This window comes from Musca domestica, unplaced genomic scaffold, assembly GCF_030504385.1.
Source record: "Musca domestica strain aabys unplaced genomic scaffold, Musca_domestica.polishedcontigs.V.1.1 2, whole genome shotgun sequence".
Taxonomy (NCBI): Eukaryota; Metazoa; Arthropoda; class Insecta; order Diptera; family Muscidae; genus Musca; species Musca domestica.
The window spans coordinates 23,343,671-23,360,646 of NW_026712249.1; the positions used below are offsets into that span (position 1 = coordinate 23,343,671).

General features: G+C 33.8%; 4 protein-coding genes across 5 annotated transcripts; 2 read left to right on the forward strand and 2 right to left on the reverse strand.

Annotated features, from left to right (window-relative positions):
• Positions 1–38: 38 nt before the first annotated feature.
• LOC101901302 (arginine/serine-rich coiled-coil protein 2) lies at positions 39–6,641 on the reverse strand. Of its 2 annotated transcripts, none has more exons than XM_005180869.4 (4): positions 6,482–6,641; positions 5,943–6,188; positions 1,580–1,747; positions 39–1,457 (listed from the first exon to the last, which is right to left on the reverse strand). In XM_005180869.4, the coding sequence occupies exons 1-4, from the start codon at positions 6,542–6,544 to the stop codon at positions 276–278; spliced, it is 1,659 nt and encodes a 552-aa protein (XP_005180926.2). In that variant the 5' UTR covers positions 6,545–6,641; the 3' UTR covers positions 39–275. The 2 variants fall into 2 exon arrangements, with proteins under 2 accessions (XP_005180926.2, XP_011291413.2); XM_011293111.3 differs by having other exon boundaries at positions 5,943–6,205; positions 6,482–6,636.
• Positions 6,642–7,162: 521 nt separating this feature from the next.
• Positions 7,163–9,635, forward strand: LOC101899579 (rabenosyn-5). Its single transcript, XM_005180858.4, has 4 exons — positions 7,163–7,764; positions 7,827–7,974; positions 8,230–8,858; positions 8,917–9,635. The coding sequence occupies exons 1-4, from the start codon at positions 7,255–7,257 to the stop codon at positions 9,181–9,183; spliced, it is 1,554 nt and encodes a 517-aa protein (XP_005180915.2). The 5' UTR covers positions 7,163–7,254; the 3' UTR covers positions 9,184–9,635.
• A 189-nt stretch (positions 9,636–9,824) lies between these two features.
• LOC101899407 (acyl-CoA-binding protein) lies at positions 9,825–11,646 on the reverse strand. Its single transcript, XM_005180857.4, has 4 exons — positions 11,560–11,646; positions 11,189–11,250; positions 10,913–11,027; positions 9,825–10,141 (listed from the first exon to the last, which is right to left on the reverse strand). The coding sequence occupies exons 2-4, from the start codon at positions 11,201–11,203 to the stop codon at positions 9,999–10,001; spliced, it is 273 nt and encodes a 90-aa protein (XP_005180914.1). The 5' UTR covers positions 11,204–11,250; positions 11,560–11,646; the 3' UTR covers positions 9,825–9,998.
• A 2,101-nt stretch (positions 11,647–13,747) lies between these two features.
• Positions 13,748–15,082, forward strand: LOC101899226 (uncharacterized). Its single transcript, XM_005180856.4, has 4 exons — positions 13,748–13,854; positions 13,922–14,072; positions 14,132–14,344; positions 14,412–15,082. Exons 1-4 carry the CDS (start codon positions 13,852–13,854, stop codon positions 14,666–14,668), a joined length of 624 nt encoding a protein of 207 aa, XP_005180913.2. The 5' UTR covers positions 13,748–13,851; the 3' UTR covers positions 14,669–15,082.
• The last annotated feature ends 1,894 nt before the right edge of the window (positions 15,083–16,976 follow it).

A 16,976-nucleotide genomic window follows, 5' to 3' on the forward strand; every position in this document is an offset into this window, starting at 1 on the left:
CACAATCAATAAAGTGTCACTGGACTCACTCATTAAAATTTCAATAACATTTCTGACTTTATTTCTTTTTTAGTTGCATTTAATTCACTAAATTTGGTTGAATTTTCTCTACATTTTCTTTGCAATTTCAATGTATGGTTAAAATGTTGATTTCGTTTGTTACTATTGTGATTGGTGTTTACATAGTATTTAGTTTTAAAAAATTAATATATACGAGTAATCTGATATATTTTCCTCTTGACAAAACAAAAATAGATATTTTTTTGTTACATGACTTAATAAGGTCTGGTTTGGGAACTAAAACCTAGACCAACACCACGCATTGTGTGGGTAACTTGACGAGCAACTTCATATTGCTGTTCCATTGTTGAGAACATTGCTTCGCGGGATTTGAAGTCGGGATTAGTGTTGGAGGATGTTGCATCGGCCTTTTTCTCGTTACCCTCGGGTGGATTCGATTCTGTGGGAGCATTTTTAATACCCATGAGACGCATAAACTTGGAGGCCACTTTACCATCAGAATCCTGGGAGAACTGTGCATGACCCCATTTCGATGCAGCATCTTCGGTTTTTTTGGCTCCCCATATTAGTTTACGTTTTTGAATTTGCTCGGCATATTTATTGGGATTGATTACTTTGGGATTGTAGTAACTAGGTAACTGTACCGTTAGGGCTGTTGAAGATGATTCACCATCAGGTTTTGTTGCAATTGGAGGAACTGTGACAACATTTGGTTGTTTTGGTGCTGTTTCACTGAGAGGCAGGGACAGGAGGGCTTCAAAATTACGTGCCGAAGGTAAAACCTTCTTTTCAACAATATCACCACCACCAGCTGTTTGGGATTGCGATAATGTTGATTTGGACTCATCTGGACGGCTGGATACTGGTTCATTGGGACAATCTCTTTGTGAGCTATTGCGCTCATTTTTCTTGTTGGGCGAATCTGCAGTGGTATGGCCTGATGCTAAGGATGCTTCATACTTACGTTCATTTTCTTCACGACGATCTAAGGAATATTTGCTATTTGGCCGATATGAACCGGTAGATGATCTATCCTGATAATACGACGAAGACGAACGTTGTGCACTGCTGCCATTGCGATCATCATTGTTACGATATTCCTTTTTCTCATGGTAGTCATTAGTTTTACGATAATCTGTTCCTCTTTTGTCATTATATGTACCATTGTTATCACTGCGTCTTTCGTCGTTTATTCTTTTTTCATCCCGTCTATCATCTCTTCGTTGATCATAGGATTTGCGATCATCATATCGAGATTTAGATGAATTGCCAGAATGTTCTTTATTATAATTATTGGACGATGAGGATGATGGGCCCATTTTTCTGTCATCGTAACGTGAACGTTTTTCATCTCGATAATGGTCTGCCTCACTGTCGTTACGTTTACTACCGCTGTCACGTTTGTAGTCCTTATTGTGACGCTTATTATCAGGGTACTGAAAAACATTAAATTTTATTATAGATCCTTAGGTTGTTTTTCTTCTGTAGAAAGGTAGAAATTTAAAGAATGATTTTGACAAAAAATAAAATTGACAAAATTGAAATAGCTTTTACTTACCCTCTTATTATTCCAATGCCCATTATCGTGGCTTTTATAGTCATTCCTCATGTCCCGATTGCCACGATTATCTCGATCATATTTAGCCGAATCTTTTCTGTTATCTTTACGATCGCGAGATGAGTCGCGACTATACTTTTCCGAACGTCTATCAGTTTTATATTTATCCTGTAAGAGAAATGTTAGTGAAAGGATACTATACGTATTAATTTAACGACCCGGAATATAGCATAGAACTATTCTATATCATTTTTAAAACTATTAATTCTAAATTAAAAAAAAAAAAATAAAACATTTTTAAGAATTTTGATATGCTCCTTTTACCTCTCTATGATTTAAAATTAATTGCAATTTTTTTTTTTTAATAATGATTTTGGAATTTTTGTACATTAATGATAGTATTGAATGGTATATTATCATACTTCTTACTGTTAAAACCCTGTAAAAGAATTTTAAACATTTTGGGCATTTGCATTTAGGTTTTTTTTTTCTTGTTATAATATTGATCATACTCACGTTTCGAAGCTGCTCATCACAAAGCCTTTTTATGGAAGGGGCAAAACTCAATCTCCTAGAAGCTACAGTCAGTATTTCTTTGTGATTGTGATTCAAAGAGAGAGGGAGGGTCGATAGTGGTAGTTTACCAGGCAGTTGTTATTTAGCGCGCCTGCTATTACTACTTTTTGTTGCCGTTCTTATGGTAAATGTTTCTTGGTACTCAACTTTGTTTTTTTTTAATAGAATGGAATCGAATTTTTAATCTAGACACATTCTATTTGGGAGGAAGTAATGTTCGAACATCTCCTCTATATTTGGTAGTTTTCTCAATCAATCGTAGCAGAGTTTTGGTTTAATTATTTGTTTTTGGTTTAAGTTGAGTTTTGTGGTTTTTAAAGCTTTTCGATTTTTAAATGGGTTGTGTTTTTTTTTCGATAATAATAACAAAAGTGGATATTTAATTAATAATGTATAAATGAGTAAAACTAAATAAAGTATAATAAATATATGTATTTTTTGTAAATATAAATCAAATACCTAGACAAACCATTTAAGACAAAATAAAATCAAAGCTCATCAATAGCCAGCAAAATGCAAGACAAGTAATCCGGATGACAGATATTCTTTTCAGCAATTAGGTCAAGATGTTTATGTACGAAAAGTAATGCAGGCGAGAAGAACTTGGGAATCAGTTATAGACAAAGGTTGCTACAAAAAGGTTACCGTGAGCTATTCAAACAAGTGCGATTCGACATAGTCCACCACTTCGGAACTTGATATAAATTGCGGTTAACTAACTTTGAACAGGGAAAAGATTTTTACCACATTTTAGTAAAGTTATGATTTCTCAAAATACGTGAATGATGTATGAACAAATCTGCAAGAGCCACGCCTTTTTTAATTTTAACTTTTTAACCCCTTGCATAGGAACTACTAGAACTACCCAAGCTTTGATAAAGCAATTTTAGGTTTTCAAAAAGTTTTGAACAATAAATAGGAGACTCTTTTTAATCGAATTGAGATTTATGTTTTTCTTTAAAGTATTTAAAGGCAGCTATCAGAAGCTGTCGGTCCATATTTGTTAAAAAGATGAGAATTTGGAATGAGCGTGTTTACTTGCCAAAGAGGTCAGTTGAAAATGTGGACCTTCGGTTGGCTACCAAAATTCAACCGCCGGCCATGGTGATGGTGTGGGCCGCCATAACAGCCGATGATCACTCTCCGCTCTTACTAATCGACCGTGGCATCAGAATAAATGCCGAATATTATCTCGAAAATATTCTGGAAGGTGTATTAAAGCCATGGGCAATCAAACATTTTGGCCGCAGAACTTGGACATTCCAACAGGACTCAGCACGCGCCATCCAAGAATGGTTAAAACAATAAGGTTCCTCGCTTCATTTCCAGCGCACAATGGCCACCAAAATCTCCGGATACCAATCCGTTGGACTATTGTGTCTGGAGTATTTTGGAAAGCACGGTAGGCACTAAAAGATACCAAAGTGTCGATCACCTCAAGCAAGCGCTTCGACGGGAATGGGCCAAAATACCGCAGAGCAACATTCGGGCAGCGTGTGAAAGTTTTATTGGCCGTTTGAAGACCATAATTCGTGCCAAAGGTGACCAATTATAACAAATCTAAACTTATTCTAAAATTTGATGCCATTTCCGACATTTTTTGCTTTCAATCAATAAAATTTAAAAAAATAAAAATTATGGCGTTTGACTTTGTTGCAGTTATTTTATCTCACCCTGTATTTTATTATTATTAATATGTGGGACATTACAAAACGGAGAGGAACTTAAAAAATTTTACAAATACGAATAGATAAGTTTCAATGAACTCATTCTTAAGACAATCGGAGTATTTAACAAAATTGCAATCCTAACAGACACAGAATTGTTGCGATGATACGCATAGAGGTCTATAAAATAGCTGTTTTAAAATTGGGTAAGGAAAGATACATATATAAGAATCCCGAGTCGAACACCTCTCAAGAACTGATCTAAAATAATAGGTACAAAATTAAGACAAAAAGAGAAGCTTGAAACAATTTTAGAATACTACCCAACATACCAAAAATACAATACAGCTTGAGAATAATATTATGAAAATAGTTTATCATAAGAATTTTTCAACAATGCTTGAGAAACACTTTTTTGCACAAACTTTTCTCAAATCTGTCCTTTGTTGACAAATTTGTTTTGATTTTTTTTTGTGAAAATTGTCAACAAAAAATTATTTTCTTTGGTTAAAATCAAAATCACGCGAATTTAGGACCCATTTCCGGACGAAACTCTAAGGTAATGATGAATAATAAATCTGGGAATCTGTAGTATAAATTATTTCAATCTCATTTCAGAATGGTGGCGTCAAAAAGTTGCAGGAATTCAACAGAAGTGAAGAATAAGTGGAGGAGATACAGAAGCTCAAATAAGGGGAAAGAAAGCATCTAGGTATCAAGGCAACAGGATGCAGTGACAGCTGGGATGGCAATCAATGAATGAAATGTGTAAAATAATTAAAAAATGAATAAATAAATATTTTTTACCATTGAAAAAATAAGCTTTATAAAATATTACTTTCGTAAGCTTATTCTGCAATTACAAGAATAAGCTTATGAATAAGGGTTCCTTTTCGATTATTCTATAATTGTTAAACAAACATTTCTCAATACATTCTCAAGATTTTCTCAAGCTTTAGGCTTATGTTTGTAAGCTTATTAAAATATTATTCTCTAGTCAATTTGGTATGTTGGGTAAATTATATTCTAGGGACTGTTTTTGTGCGAGAAAAACGCCGTTCCAAGTATGTTTTTTGTTTAAGTTTTGGGAAATATAGGAGATAATCATTTGGAATTGTGTTTGTATTCATACAGAACAGAAACCCAACATACCAAATTGACTTGAGAATAATATTTTAATAAGCTTACAAACATAAGCCTAAAGCTTGAGAAAATCTTGAGAATGTATTGAGAAATGTTTGTTTAACAATTATAGAATAATCGAAAAGGAACCCTTATTCATAAGCTTATTCTTGTAATTGCAGAATAAGCTTACGAAAGTAATATTTTATAAAGCTTATTTTTTCAATGGTAAAATATATTTATTTATTCATTTTTTAATTATTTTACACATTTCATTCATTGATTGCCATCCCAGCTGTCACTGCATCCTGTTGCCTTGATACATAGATGCTTTCTTTCCCCTTATTTGAGCTTCTGTATCTCCTCCACTTATTCTTCACTTCTGTTGAATTCCTGCAACTTTTTGACGCCTCCATTCTGAAATGAGATTGAAATAATTTATACTACAGATTCCCAGATTTATTATTCATCATTACCTTAGAGTTTCGTCCGGAAATGGGTCCTAAATTCGCGTGATTTTGATTTTAACCAAAGAAAATAATTTTTTGTTGACAATTTTCACAAAAAAAATCAAAACAAATTTGTCAACAAAGGACAGATTTGAGAAAAGTTTGTGCAAAAAAGTGTTTCTCAAGCATTGTTGAAAAATTCTTATGATAAACTATTTTCATAATATTATTCTCAAGCTGTATTGTATTTTTGGTATGTTGGGAACATTCTCATAGATTTCAGCAACACAAGGAAAACTTTTTTTTTTAAATTTTTAGTGCATGTCATTAGACATAAAATTCTCAGCCTTTGTAAAATTACAACAAGAAATCAACCCCTATTGACAATATCAGATAAAAAGGCACCCCATAGCCCTCTATTTGGCGACAACAACAAAAACATACAATTATATTCTGCCTGCAAAATTCCGCATACATATGGTATGGACACTACATATTTTATAATCTAAAAAATTATATTTCAATTTAAACAATTCAATTTTTAATTACCTCATCATCACGACGGCTGTAGTGACTGCCACTGCTACCGCTCATGTTGTTTGCGCCACTCTTGAAGGAACGTTCTTTTTTGTCTTTCTCTTTGCGAGAAGGGGGAGGAGGTGGTGTTCCACGTTCGCTGCCATTGCTTGAACTGGAAGAGCTCATGGAACGATCACGTCGTTGCTTCTTATCGTAGCTACCACCACCGCCGCCGCCACCAGATCCAGATGCACGTTGTTGTCTATCACGTTCACCCTAAAGGAATTTGGCAACTATTCAGAAACAGCAAATATGGTGTTATTTCAAAGTACAAACTAAATTAATAAATAGCATAGTTTAAATAATTTGTTTTCTTTTTTATATCATTACATATGCAGAACTATTATGTAGGTATTTATGCTAATATTGCAAATTTCATTTTTTTTTCTAAATTTTTATATTTTTTCTCTATACTAAATTTTTAGTCCTAAGGACGGCCATTTCTTTAGTTTTTTTACGTACAAAAGTTTTCAAAACAATACAATTTTAATATACTATCAAGTATTTACCGCTTTTGTGTAGGAATAATCATCCTGTTCCTCCTCGCTACTATAATTTACAAGTCCAGACATAATATTCTGATTAATATTCCTTAATTTTCAAAATATTGTAAATTATTTCCTCGATTTTGTGTTTGCTAGAGTTGGCTAACAATCGATGGCAGCATCGATACTTTATTATAGGAGAAGTATCGATTGACAGTTTCTTCTATCGATATTATAGGACGAAATAAAAGTGAAGTGGATAAACACAGTCACTCATAGTGACAGTCATAAAATCGATTGTTTCCCTTTGGTAGGCCACAGTATCATCATCAATATCATGGGGGTCTTCTGCTTCATAAACTCTCAGCAAACGAACTGTCAATTTTAGAGTACCAAAAAGACCTTCTCTTCGGAGTTCATAGAGAAAACAAGATATTTGTAGGGAATTGACGTTTACGATTTATATTTATTTCTTGAATGATGGTTATGTGTTACACTATCATTTAAATAAACAATTAACTAATTACTATCCAACATCCACAATCATTTTTATTTTTCCTTGTTGAATGAGAGAATTGAGATGACAGATCAGCAAACAATTCACATTTGAGAAAAAATTGGTACTCGTGAACGACTGTGTGTTTACTACATAAAAATGTATCGATATTGCCATTGATTGTTTGCCAGCTCTAATCGAAACTAGTGCACCCTAATCCATCGCCAAACTCGAACAGCTGATCCATGGTTTTTGTGGGTGTAAGCATAGGAGGAATCACTAGAATTATCAACTCAGCAGCATGTCCACAAATCCTTTTGGAGATGATCATGATGAGGATAGCGAAATTCTGGAAGGCTTCATCTGTCCAATATGCCGCGAAGACTTGAAATCTTTGGAGTTCCTTATATCGCATTTTGAACGACAACATCCCGAAGATGACGACCTAAAAACAACATTCCGTGAAATATTTAGTAAGGCTAAGAAAAAACTAAAATCCAATTTTGAGGAAACCTTTGATTTGTCACGTAATTTCGAACGAAATGCATCGATATCACGTAGTGGTGGTGGCGGTGCATCAGCCAACAGCGAAGAACGACGGAGTAACGCTCGTTCCCGCATGAATTGTTTTAATTTTATGGACTATCAAGATGTGGGTAGGGAACAACAGCATATGGATCTATTTCAGTCGGTGAGAAATCCGCGGTTGGAACGTTATGCCAGTGAAACAAATAAACTGATAATACGTCTGCACAAATTGCTAAAAGATATGCCCACAGATGCCGTCCTGCGTAAGCAACATGAACAAAATGTAAGTTGATAGCCCATTTATTTGCTTTTAAAATAATTCTATTTAATTTCTCTTTCTCCCAGATTGTGCCATGGCTGGATGGTAGTTCGGTGAAATTATGTCCCAACTGTGCCAAAAGTTTTAACATTACCAGACGAAAGCATCATTGCCGCATTTGTGGTAGTATTATGTGTCATGACTGTTCCAAATTTTTATCCATTGAAGTTGCAAGTGAGTGTAATTAATTCAAAGCCGATAAAAATGCGAATTGGGGGATTTTTTGATAAGAGCGTTAAACAATTTTTTATTAAGAATGCAGAGAAAGACAGTAATATATTGCATGTGTGTCAAAAACAGAAAACTCCTCGTAAAATTTAACGAAACTTTATTTGCCTTAAACCCGAATTACAGTTTTTGGAAAGAAAATATGTAGAGCTGTGATTTATTTTTTTGTATTAAACTTATATTGAATTATTTTTTTTTCAGTGGAATTGGCAAGCCTTACAATGTCCCAAAGTGAACCACTCAAAATGCCTAATGAAAAAGGTGCACCGGGTACATCGACTCCCCAACCAAATGCAATACGATCTTGTGACCATTGTCTATGGTTATTGGAAACCAGACAAGAGATGCACGAAAGTCGTACTTGTCGTCCACCTATAACTCAAATCTATAACGATATCCAACAGCTTAAGAAAAAAGTAATGCCTGATATTGAAATGTATTTAAAAATCGTAAATAGCCTGTATGAAGGTGAATCAATATTTACTCTTAACGATGCAAGTGCTTTACGTGGAAAAATTGGACAAATTGCCGAAGCCATAGATATTTTGAGTAAACGTATTTTGGCATTACCCTGTGAACCGGGAACCCGAGAAGAGAGTCTTAAAAAATCCATACGTTTATCTTGTATACAACTGATAAAAGAAAATATGCTTTCACTGCCGCCACTGCCCAAGGAAGATGAAATACGTCAGATACAAGAACGTAAACGCATGGAAACGGAAATGCGTATTGCCACTGAGCGAAGACTAGCCATGGAGGCGTATGAAAAGTATGGTTTGGCAAATGCCAGTGCGGATCAGAGCATAAAATCAGGGGATTATGCCCAGGGTGTAAGTCGTTTGTAATTAATGATACACGTTTTTTTTTCACAATATGTTTATTTTTCAGACTGATTTACAATCTCTGGATAACTGGACAGCCCATCAAATACGCAACGAAGATTTGGTACAAAGTGATGATCCATTGGTGGAACAAATCAATATTATTAAGGGTTATATTAAACAAGCAAGGCAAGATTTAAATTTTGAAGTTGTTGAAACATTGGAGATGAATCTGCGAGAATTGCAAAAGGAATTCTACGAACGCCAAAGATCATTGAGTAAAACGGCAAATACACCAACCGATGACAATGAAGCTTTGTCAGCAAATAATTAAATGGCAGGTGCATGGAAGAAAAATTATATTTATATGCAGATCATGGCCTATATAAGTTCGGCCAGAAAACCCATCTAACATCCAAGTTTGATGTCAAAAGACATAATTGTGAGTTGAAATTCAAAGAATCCAATAAGAATTCTTGGCCGTCTTTGTGTAGGCCTTGATGCAGACCTCCTGATATATTCGTCGACAAAATGTCCTCTCTTTATATTTTATACATTTACATATTGATGTTGAAATGGTAAAATAGTGTCGCCCACTTTAGTATATAACAAACAAATGCTTTTGTTGTTTGTAGTAGATCCTTTGTGATATATAGAGAATCGTATACTTTGAATTTCACAAATTTTAGTTTGGTTTTCCCCCCAGCTTTACTATTTATTTACACGTGTAGTGTAGTATGATTTAAGACTTATATCTAATAAATGCATTTTATTTTCGGCAAATAATATTTAAACAAATTGTTTTTTAGTAAAAAAAACTTCAAGTTAAACAAAATCGTGTAAAATTATTTGAACCTATCCGATTGCATATTTCCGAACAAAAACCATCCGATGCTGGATTGGTTTTTTTTTACAAAATCCATTGTTACCCAAATATAATGCAACTTTAAAGTGAATAAAAAATCCGTAAAATAATTTAGTATTGAAAAAAATGTGTGAATAATTTTATTTCATTTTCTAGCAAACTACTAATGTAAATTGTGCATTACATTTTGTTCGTGTTTTCCTTTTCTCCTTAATAAATGCCAGTATTATTTTCAATAATACATCAAATGGACTGTTTTCTATTACTTATATTGCGTTTCCTTTTTAGGCTTTAAGACCAATAGATTCAATCAGAGCCTTGACTTTTTCAACATAGGCATTCATGGCATCATCCTTTGATGTTCCCTTGCGATTGTTCCAGGCTTCCCATTTAGCCTTGCCTTTGAAGTCCAAAAAGCCGGGCTTATCTGCAAAAGAAAAAAATATAATTTTGTATTACTCGTGATAAGACATTGGTACAGTTTCAGAACCTACAATAATTTACTATTTTTGCAATATTTACAGACACGGAAATTTTCTTATTAGACAGATTTTCTTTAGGTAAGTCTATTTTCTATTGCATAAGGTCTGTTTTCCCTAAATTTCGTAAATATTCTTCGAAGGCGATTATTGATTTGTGATTTATTTATATATTATACTCCCCTAAGTATATTTTAAAAATAACCCGCACATACAGGGTGAGATGAGATGCTTTCATTCAATAAAATTTAACAAAAAATGTAAAAGTTATGGTGTGTGACTTTGTTCCGGTTTTTTTTCTCACCCTGTATTATATTCCTAAAATCCACGTTTGTAGGTTTACTTTTAAATATGGATTAAATATGTATGAGTTAATATTCATTTGCATATTTTATTAACCATACCTTTTCTTCTGGCATATACATTTCCCTAATACTTGTAGGTTCAAAGTCTACGGGAAAAATTTTGTTCCTATATGTTCTGTACTTTAAATACCTCAGCCGTTGTAATCTGCGTTCTATTTTTAAAAATTATATTATCTTATCCTTGTAATGCTACCTTAAGTAGTAAATCATAATCAATTAAGAACACCATAGCAAATGTTTTCTTAAACAGTTTTGGGCAATACTTATTTCATTGCTGCTACATACATCGATTAGAAATCATAAATTGTTTTTAGCAAGATAACATATAAGAAATATAAAGAGGTCATGTATTACCTGTATTGCAATCACCGACTGTGGCTTGTTTGTAAAGGCTGTACAATTCCAATAAATCGTTATCAGCTGGAGATGATTTCAAGTTCTTAACATCTTCGGCGGCTTTGTCGAATTCCTAAAGATAAGTTAAAGAAAACATAAAAATTTAAATAATAACACGTGTCTTAATGTCAATGGTCTGATAATAGTAAAAAAACAACTAGCTAATAAATTGGAAAACACCTATACATATAAAATTAATAGTTTAATTATAATCTAAAACTCATAGATACCTACCCCTTGGCTAACCATTTTCACTCACTGGACACTGTGTTTACTTGTGCGTTGCTAAATTAATACTGAAAAGAAATTGTCCAAATGGAAAAAAGTAATTAGATTCATTTTAACCTGTTACCTTAGAGATCATTTAAAATTTTCCCAGCCCATCACCCCATATACACTGTGTACATATATGTATATACAAATACACACACTTTGTATTTGACATGGGTCACTCCCTCCTATTCAATACTTTGTAATACAATTTAAATGATTGTGTTACTTGAAAAAATATTAACCGTTTTTCAGATAACTATCATGTAATTGTTGTTAATAAAAAATTTAATACAGATCTTAAGAAAAAAAAAACTAAGGAAAAAAGCTCCTACCTCCACTCCTTTCAGTGAATCAACTTTAACTAATGATGGGTGCCGGCAGAAATTGTTCAAAGATGACGTATCGTCGTGTCGTATCAATCGTATCCATATCAAAAGCAAAGGTATCGCCTTGTATGCCGACGTATGTTATTTGTCAATGACCATATGTAGACACTATTAGCTATGTTCCCTTACGTGCAACCATGGTAGAAGAATATAGGTAGACGCGTCGACACAGCTGCTGGGACAATGAACTGTCAAACCAATTTTGGAATTGAAAATGTTGAATGAAAAATTATATAATGATGTCGTATAAGAAAATGTCGTATAAGAAAACATATAAAAATCTACTTATATTTGAAAAAACATTTAAATTTTTTTTGACATATAAATGCTCCTAAGCGTTGATGCATCTACCTGTATTCTTCTGTCATGCGTGCAGCCCATGGTAAAATTAAGAATTTACCTTGTCAAATTTCACTGCATAGAAAACATGTTTCCATCTGTGATATGTGTATGCATGGCATAATTACAAAAGGTACAACAAAGCTACTCCCTGAACACCATTTTCCTTTTGGTACCCTTATTCTGTCAAAACACATACAGAGTGAGATTAAAAAACTGCAACCAACATCAGACTGCTGTCATTTCTAAGTCACTCGTACGAGAGCTGTTAAAATTATTCCAGTGACATCTCATTATATTGTTTACAAGCGTACAAAATAATTTTGGTGATAATTTTCCAGAAAAGAAGTTATTAGTGAAGGAATTCAAGCGCGATAGTGTAATTTCTTTATATTTGGCTGGAAACCACAAATAGCTATCGTTAGAGCACTCCACCATTTAAATGTGAATAAATCTTACGAAGCTCGTACCATCGCTCGTTACCGTTATACTGGTAGCATAGCCCAACGTCAAGGAAGTGGACGAGAGAAAACAGCAACATCAACAGAAAAAAATAGACTAAAAAGAGCTAAAGAGTTGCTTCACTTGGCCGAAAGTGGTGAACTGCCGAATTTGGTTTTCTCCGCTCCGATGAGAAAACATTCGTTGTCCAGCAGTTCGTGAGATTGTGTGGGCCGCCATAGCATCCGATAGTCGCTCACCGCTCGTATCAATCGACTGTGTCATCAGAATAAATGCAAAATATTATCGCGAAAATATTCTGGAGGGTGTATTAAAGCCTTAATCAGACCTTGGACATTCCAACAGGACTCAGCACGCGTCACCCAAAAATGGTTACAAAATGAGGTTTCCAGCGCACAATGGCCATCAAAATCTCCGTATACCAATGCGTTGGACTATTGTGTCGGGTGTAATTTGGAAAGCAAGGTTTACACTGAGAAATACCAAAGTGTCGATCACCTTAAGTAAGCGCTTCGCCGGGAATGGGCGCCAAGCTGAAAAGAGAACAATAAAAATTGCCGCCAATAAACTCGCCTGGCATAAATCAGGACTAAACAAGTACTTGCCGCAAGTAAACTCGCCTAATTTAAATTTCAACTACCATACATACACAAAACAATAGGCAAAAAATCATGAGAAATAGGCCCGTTTTTATAAATATTTTCTTTATAGCTCAGTTTTTTTAAGGCAAGGGATAATGCCTTAAAAAAATAATGGAAAAAGTTCACATTATCGGGTTCTCATTATTACATATTTTCTTTTAAAATAAATGCATTTTTCAGAGAAATGGCAATAAATGATTAATAATAGCTGATTTTTTTCCATTTTATTTTTAAAGGAAAAAGCAAAACGAATATGTAATTCTTTTTGTGAAATAAAATAAAATATTTACGATATCCATTTTTTTATTTGATAACTTTTTACTGGTATTGTCATATTATCAATATAAAATATGCCAACATGAATTCAGTAAACTTTTTGCGTATTGGACAATTCATATTTAAATATAACTTGTAATAACGAAATACGATGTACTTGGCCTACAACACAAATTTTTTATCTATCGGAAATATATAACCGGACATATCATTGTGAACGGATTCCATTAAATAACTGCATAATAAAAAGCCAATTTGTTTTGTGTAAGCATTGGGTTAGTCTTCGCAACGGAAAACATCGTGTCTGGTTCCTTTCCTCAATCAGTGAGCCAGCTGGTTCTGTGCTCTTTTGGTGAATGTGTTCAACCACTTTTTGTTTTGATTTCATTCGTATTGTCAGTCTTTCCCTTTTGATCACATCTTTATTGAGATTTTGCTGTCTTTTGTTTTGTTTTGATTTTTATTTTCATCAACCACTCCCTCTTTGTCCTTTGTCTACGGCTTTAGACCTGAGCGAATTATGGTAATATTAACATTTAAATAATTTAATTATTTTGCAAAATGTTTTCAATAACAAATTCACTTATTAGGTTTTCAAGGAAACTGATACAACTCCACCTAGCGATGAAGAGGATAATCCGTCTATGTCTGAGCAAGGGCCACAAAATGAACCCAACCCAACATATAGCGTAGAAAGTCAAGAAATCCTTCGTATATTATTGGAGATTGGCAAAAAGCTATGTATGTATTGACATAAGTGGTTTATACGTAGTTGTTATTTGATGGATTTTCTATTGCAGATATACAAATGAAAATGTTATTCCATTTTGTAATGACCGACCTCGGTGGCTATCAACTAATTGATCGAATCGTTCAATGGTCGGTACAAAATCCACAAATGGCATTATGTGTCTTGGCTGCCGGTTTGGTAGCATCACTGCCAATTTTGATATTTATTTGTGTTGGACTTTCAACGCTCTTCGTTACGCTGACGGGATTTTTGGTCTTGGAAGGTTTGTTTGATTGGAGAGATAAAGATAAAAAATATTAGTTATCGCTATTCATGATTACATCTTTTAGGAACCTTGCTGACAATCTTTTCCATGATGTTATGCGGTCTCTTGGGCGCTTTGGTAATTGTTGTGCTATTCTTCTTAGTTGTGGGCTTGTTTGCCTATTTTGGCTTTGCTCAAATCTATGATTTATATGGGAATGTTGAAAGTCACAAATCGGCCTTATTACGTTTTCTACAAAATGAAAAACAAACATTGCCACAAAAATCAAAAAGATCACAAACTACCAATGCAACTTCGGGCCACGAAGATATTGTAAATTAGATAGGTATACCTGCGAATGATATGTTGGAAAATAGAAAATAGCTGTTATTACTTAACGAAAAGTTTGTTTACATATACAATCTCTACGCGGGTTAATTCTGATATCAGGGTAGTCGGATAGAGATTTTATATGTAAACGTACTTTTAACATCACATCGGAAATACGAATTCCTGACCATAAAAGACACAAATCTCACTAGATAAGCTTAATAAATTAATATTTATCGGAAGTTATTTACTTTGCATAATTATTCATTGACGAATATACAATGAATTTAATAAAGCCATAAACATAATATTGACATTTTTAGAGGAATTATCTGCAAAAATATCTGTAGGAAACAATGGAAAACTTCGTTTATAACTAGAGTGGAAATTGAAAACAAAATATAACTGAAACAGCAAAAACTAGAATCTGTATATTTTTAGGTTTGAAGATCTGTATATTTTTAGGTAGAGAATGCAAATTGCAAAAAATAATTACAAAAAAAAAATTATTAAAACAAGTTAAAAATTATCAGTCGCTATTGCCGACAGATATATACCCTTAGCCTATGTTTGATTAAATAATCGATATATATTGGACTATTGTTACAATTATTCAAACGTTTGACCTTCTATGGAGCTGGTTCCGAAGGAATGGACCAATATTGTCCATTTCGTATCAGACCCAAAAATATGTTATAAATATTCCAACGTTTCTGGTATGGATTATATCGACTCACTCCTTCACTTTTTTGAGATATGTAATAATTTTTAGAAAATGTTAAAATGTGCGTGATGTACCATATAGAGTCTACCGAAATATTCCAATTTTTTATACTTCATCTGATACAAATAAAAAATATTGAATTTCGGATTTTATGCTCGTTTTGGTTATTCGAAATTTGGAACCTGGGGGAGGTACCAGAAGGAATGGTCTGATCTCTACCATTTTTATAATAGATCTTGTGTTAATGGAAATATTGAGATGTGCCAAGTCTAAATGGAATCGGATCTTAAGCGTTTTATGAGCTTCGTGGGTATTCAAAATTTCGACACCTTGTGGGGGAGGTACCAGACATTCCATTCTCACACCAGACTTTGTGCTAATAAAATTATTGGGATGTGTGAAATTTGAAGACTGTCGGACTCTTACATCACATTTTATAAGAGTTGTAGTTATTAAAAATTTGACCCTTTGTGGGTGAGGTCCTTGATGGAGTGAACCGATATTGTCCATTTTCGCACCTGACTTAACACTGATGATAATATTAGGATTTGCAAAGTTCGAGCAAAATCGGATTGTCCTTTCTCTGGAGTGGAGGAGTGGACCGATATTGCCCATCTCCGAACTCGATCTAAGTTTTACAAAAATATTACGATGTACCAAGTTTGGATCAAATCCGATACTCCCTTCGAGAGCTATCGTGCGCACCAGCCAGCCAGACAGACGGACGGACGGACGGACGGACATAGGTAGATCGACTCAAAATGTTCTGAAACGGATTTGGTCCAAAGAGATCTAGGGTCTAAAACCGTTATTTCGATGAGGCACGTTTTGGCGGTATCAAATGATATATACCCTCTGTGGCCATATGACTGAGGGTATAATCACAGAAAAGCAACGACGAAAAAGAAAATTGCTGAAAATAATTGCTTTGTATAAATTCAAGAGGCAAATTCAAACGAGAACTGTATTGCCGCCAGTGAACTCACCTAGTATAAATCAGGACTAAACAAATACTTGCCGCCAGTAAACTCGTCTAGTATAAATCAGTACTAACAATAGAAATGCGGGCAATTGTCAATAACTTCAAACATTTATTTTATTAAAATTTCGTTAAAGTGGTTTAAAAAAAATTAAACATATGATTGCATGGCATTACCTTACCTTCTATTCTTGGATAGAATTATTCTATCCAAGGAAATAAAAACATAAATAAATATAAACTTGACGAGCTTTCTGCGTTTTTCTCATTTCAGAATTCCTAAATCTAATAATTGAAAGTATTTTTGAATCATGACTTTTTGTAACTTAACATTGGTTTGGATGAACTTAAGAAAATCTATGATCAAATAAAGCTATGATTAATGTTCGGTACTGCTTTGCATCGTCACCCAAATTATGCGTTTTACGAAGATTCGTAATTTATTTCATTTTTATGAGAACGTGATTAGCGTAAATAAAGCTTAGGGTGCAAGTACATGAAAAGCTTGAAGTCATGGCTAGGCATATTAATGTCAAATTATAATGGAAAACGACGGCAGGATTTTAGTGCTGCTCCGTAATCCCTTTATGAAATGTCACATAATATGCCTAGCCATG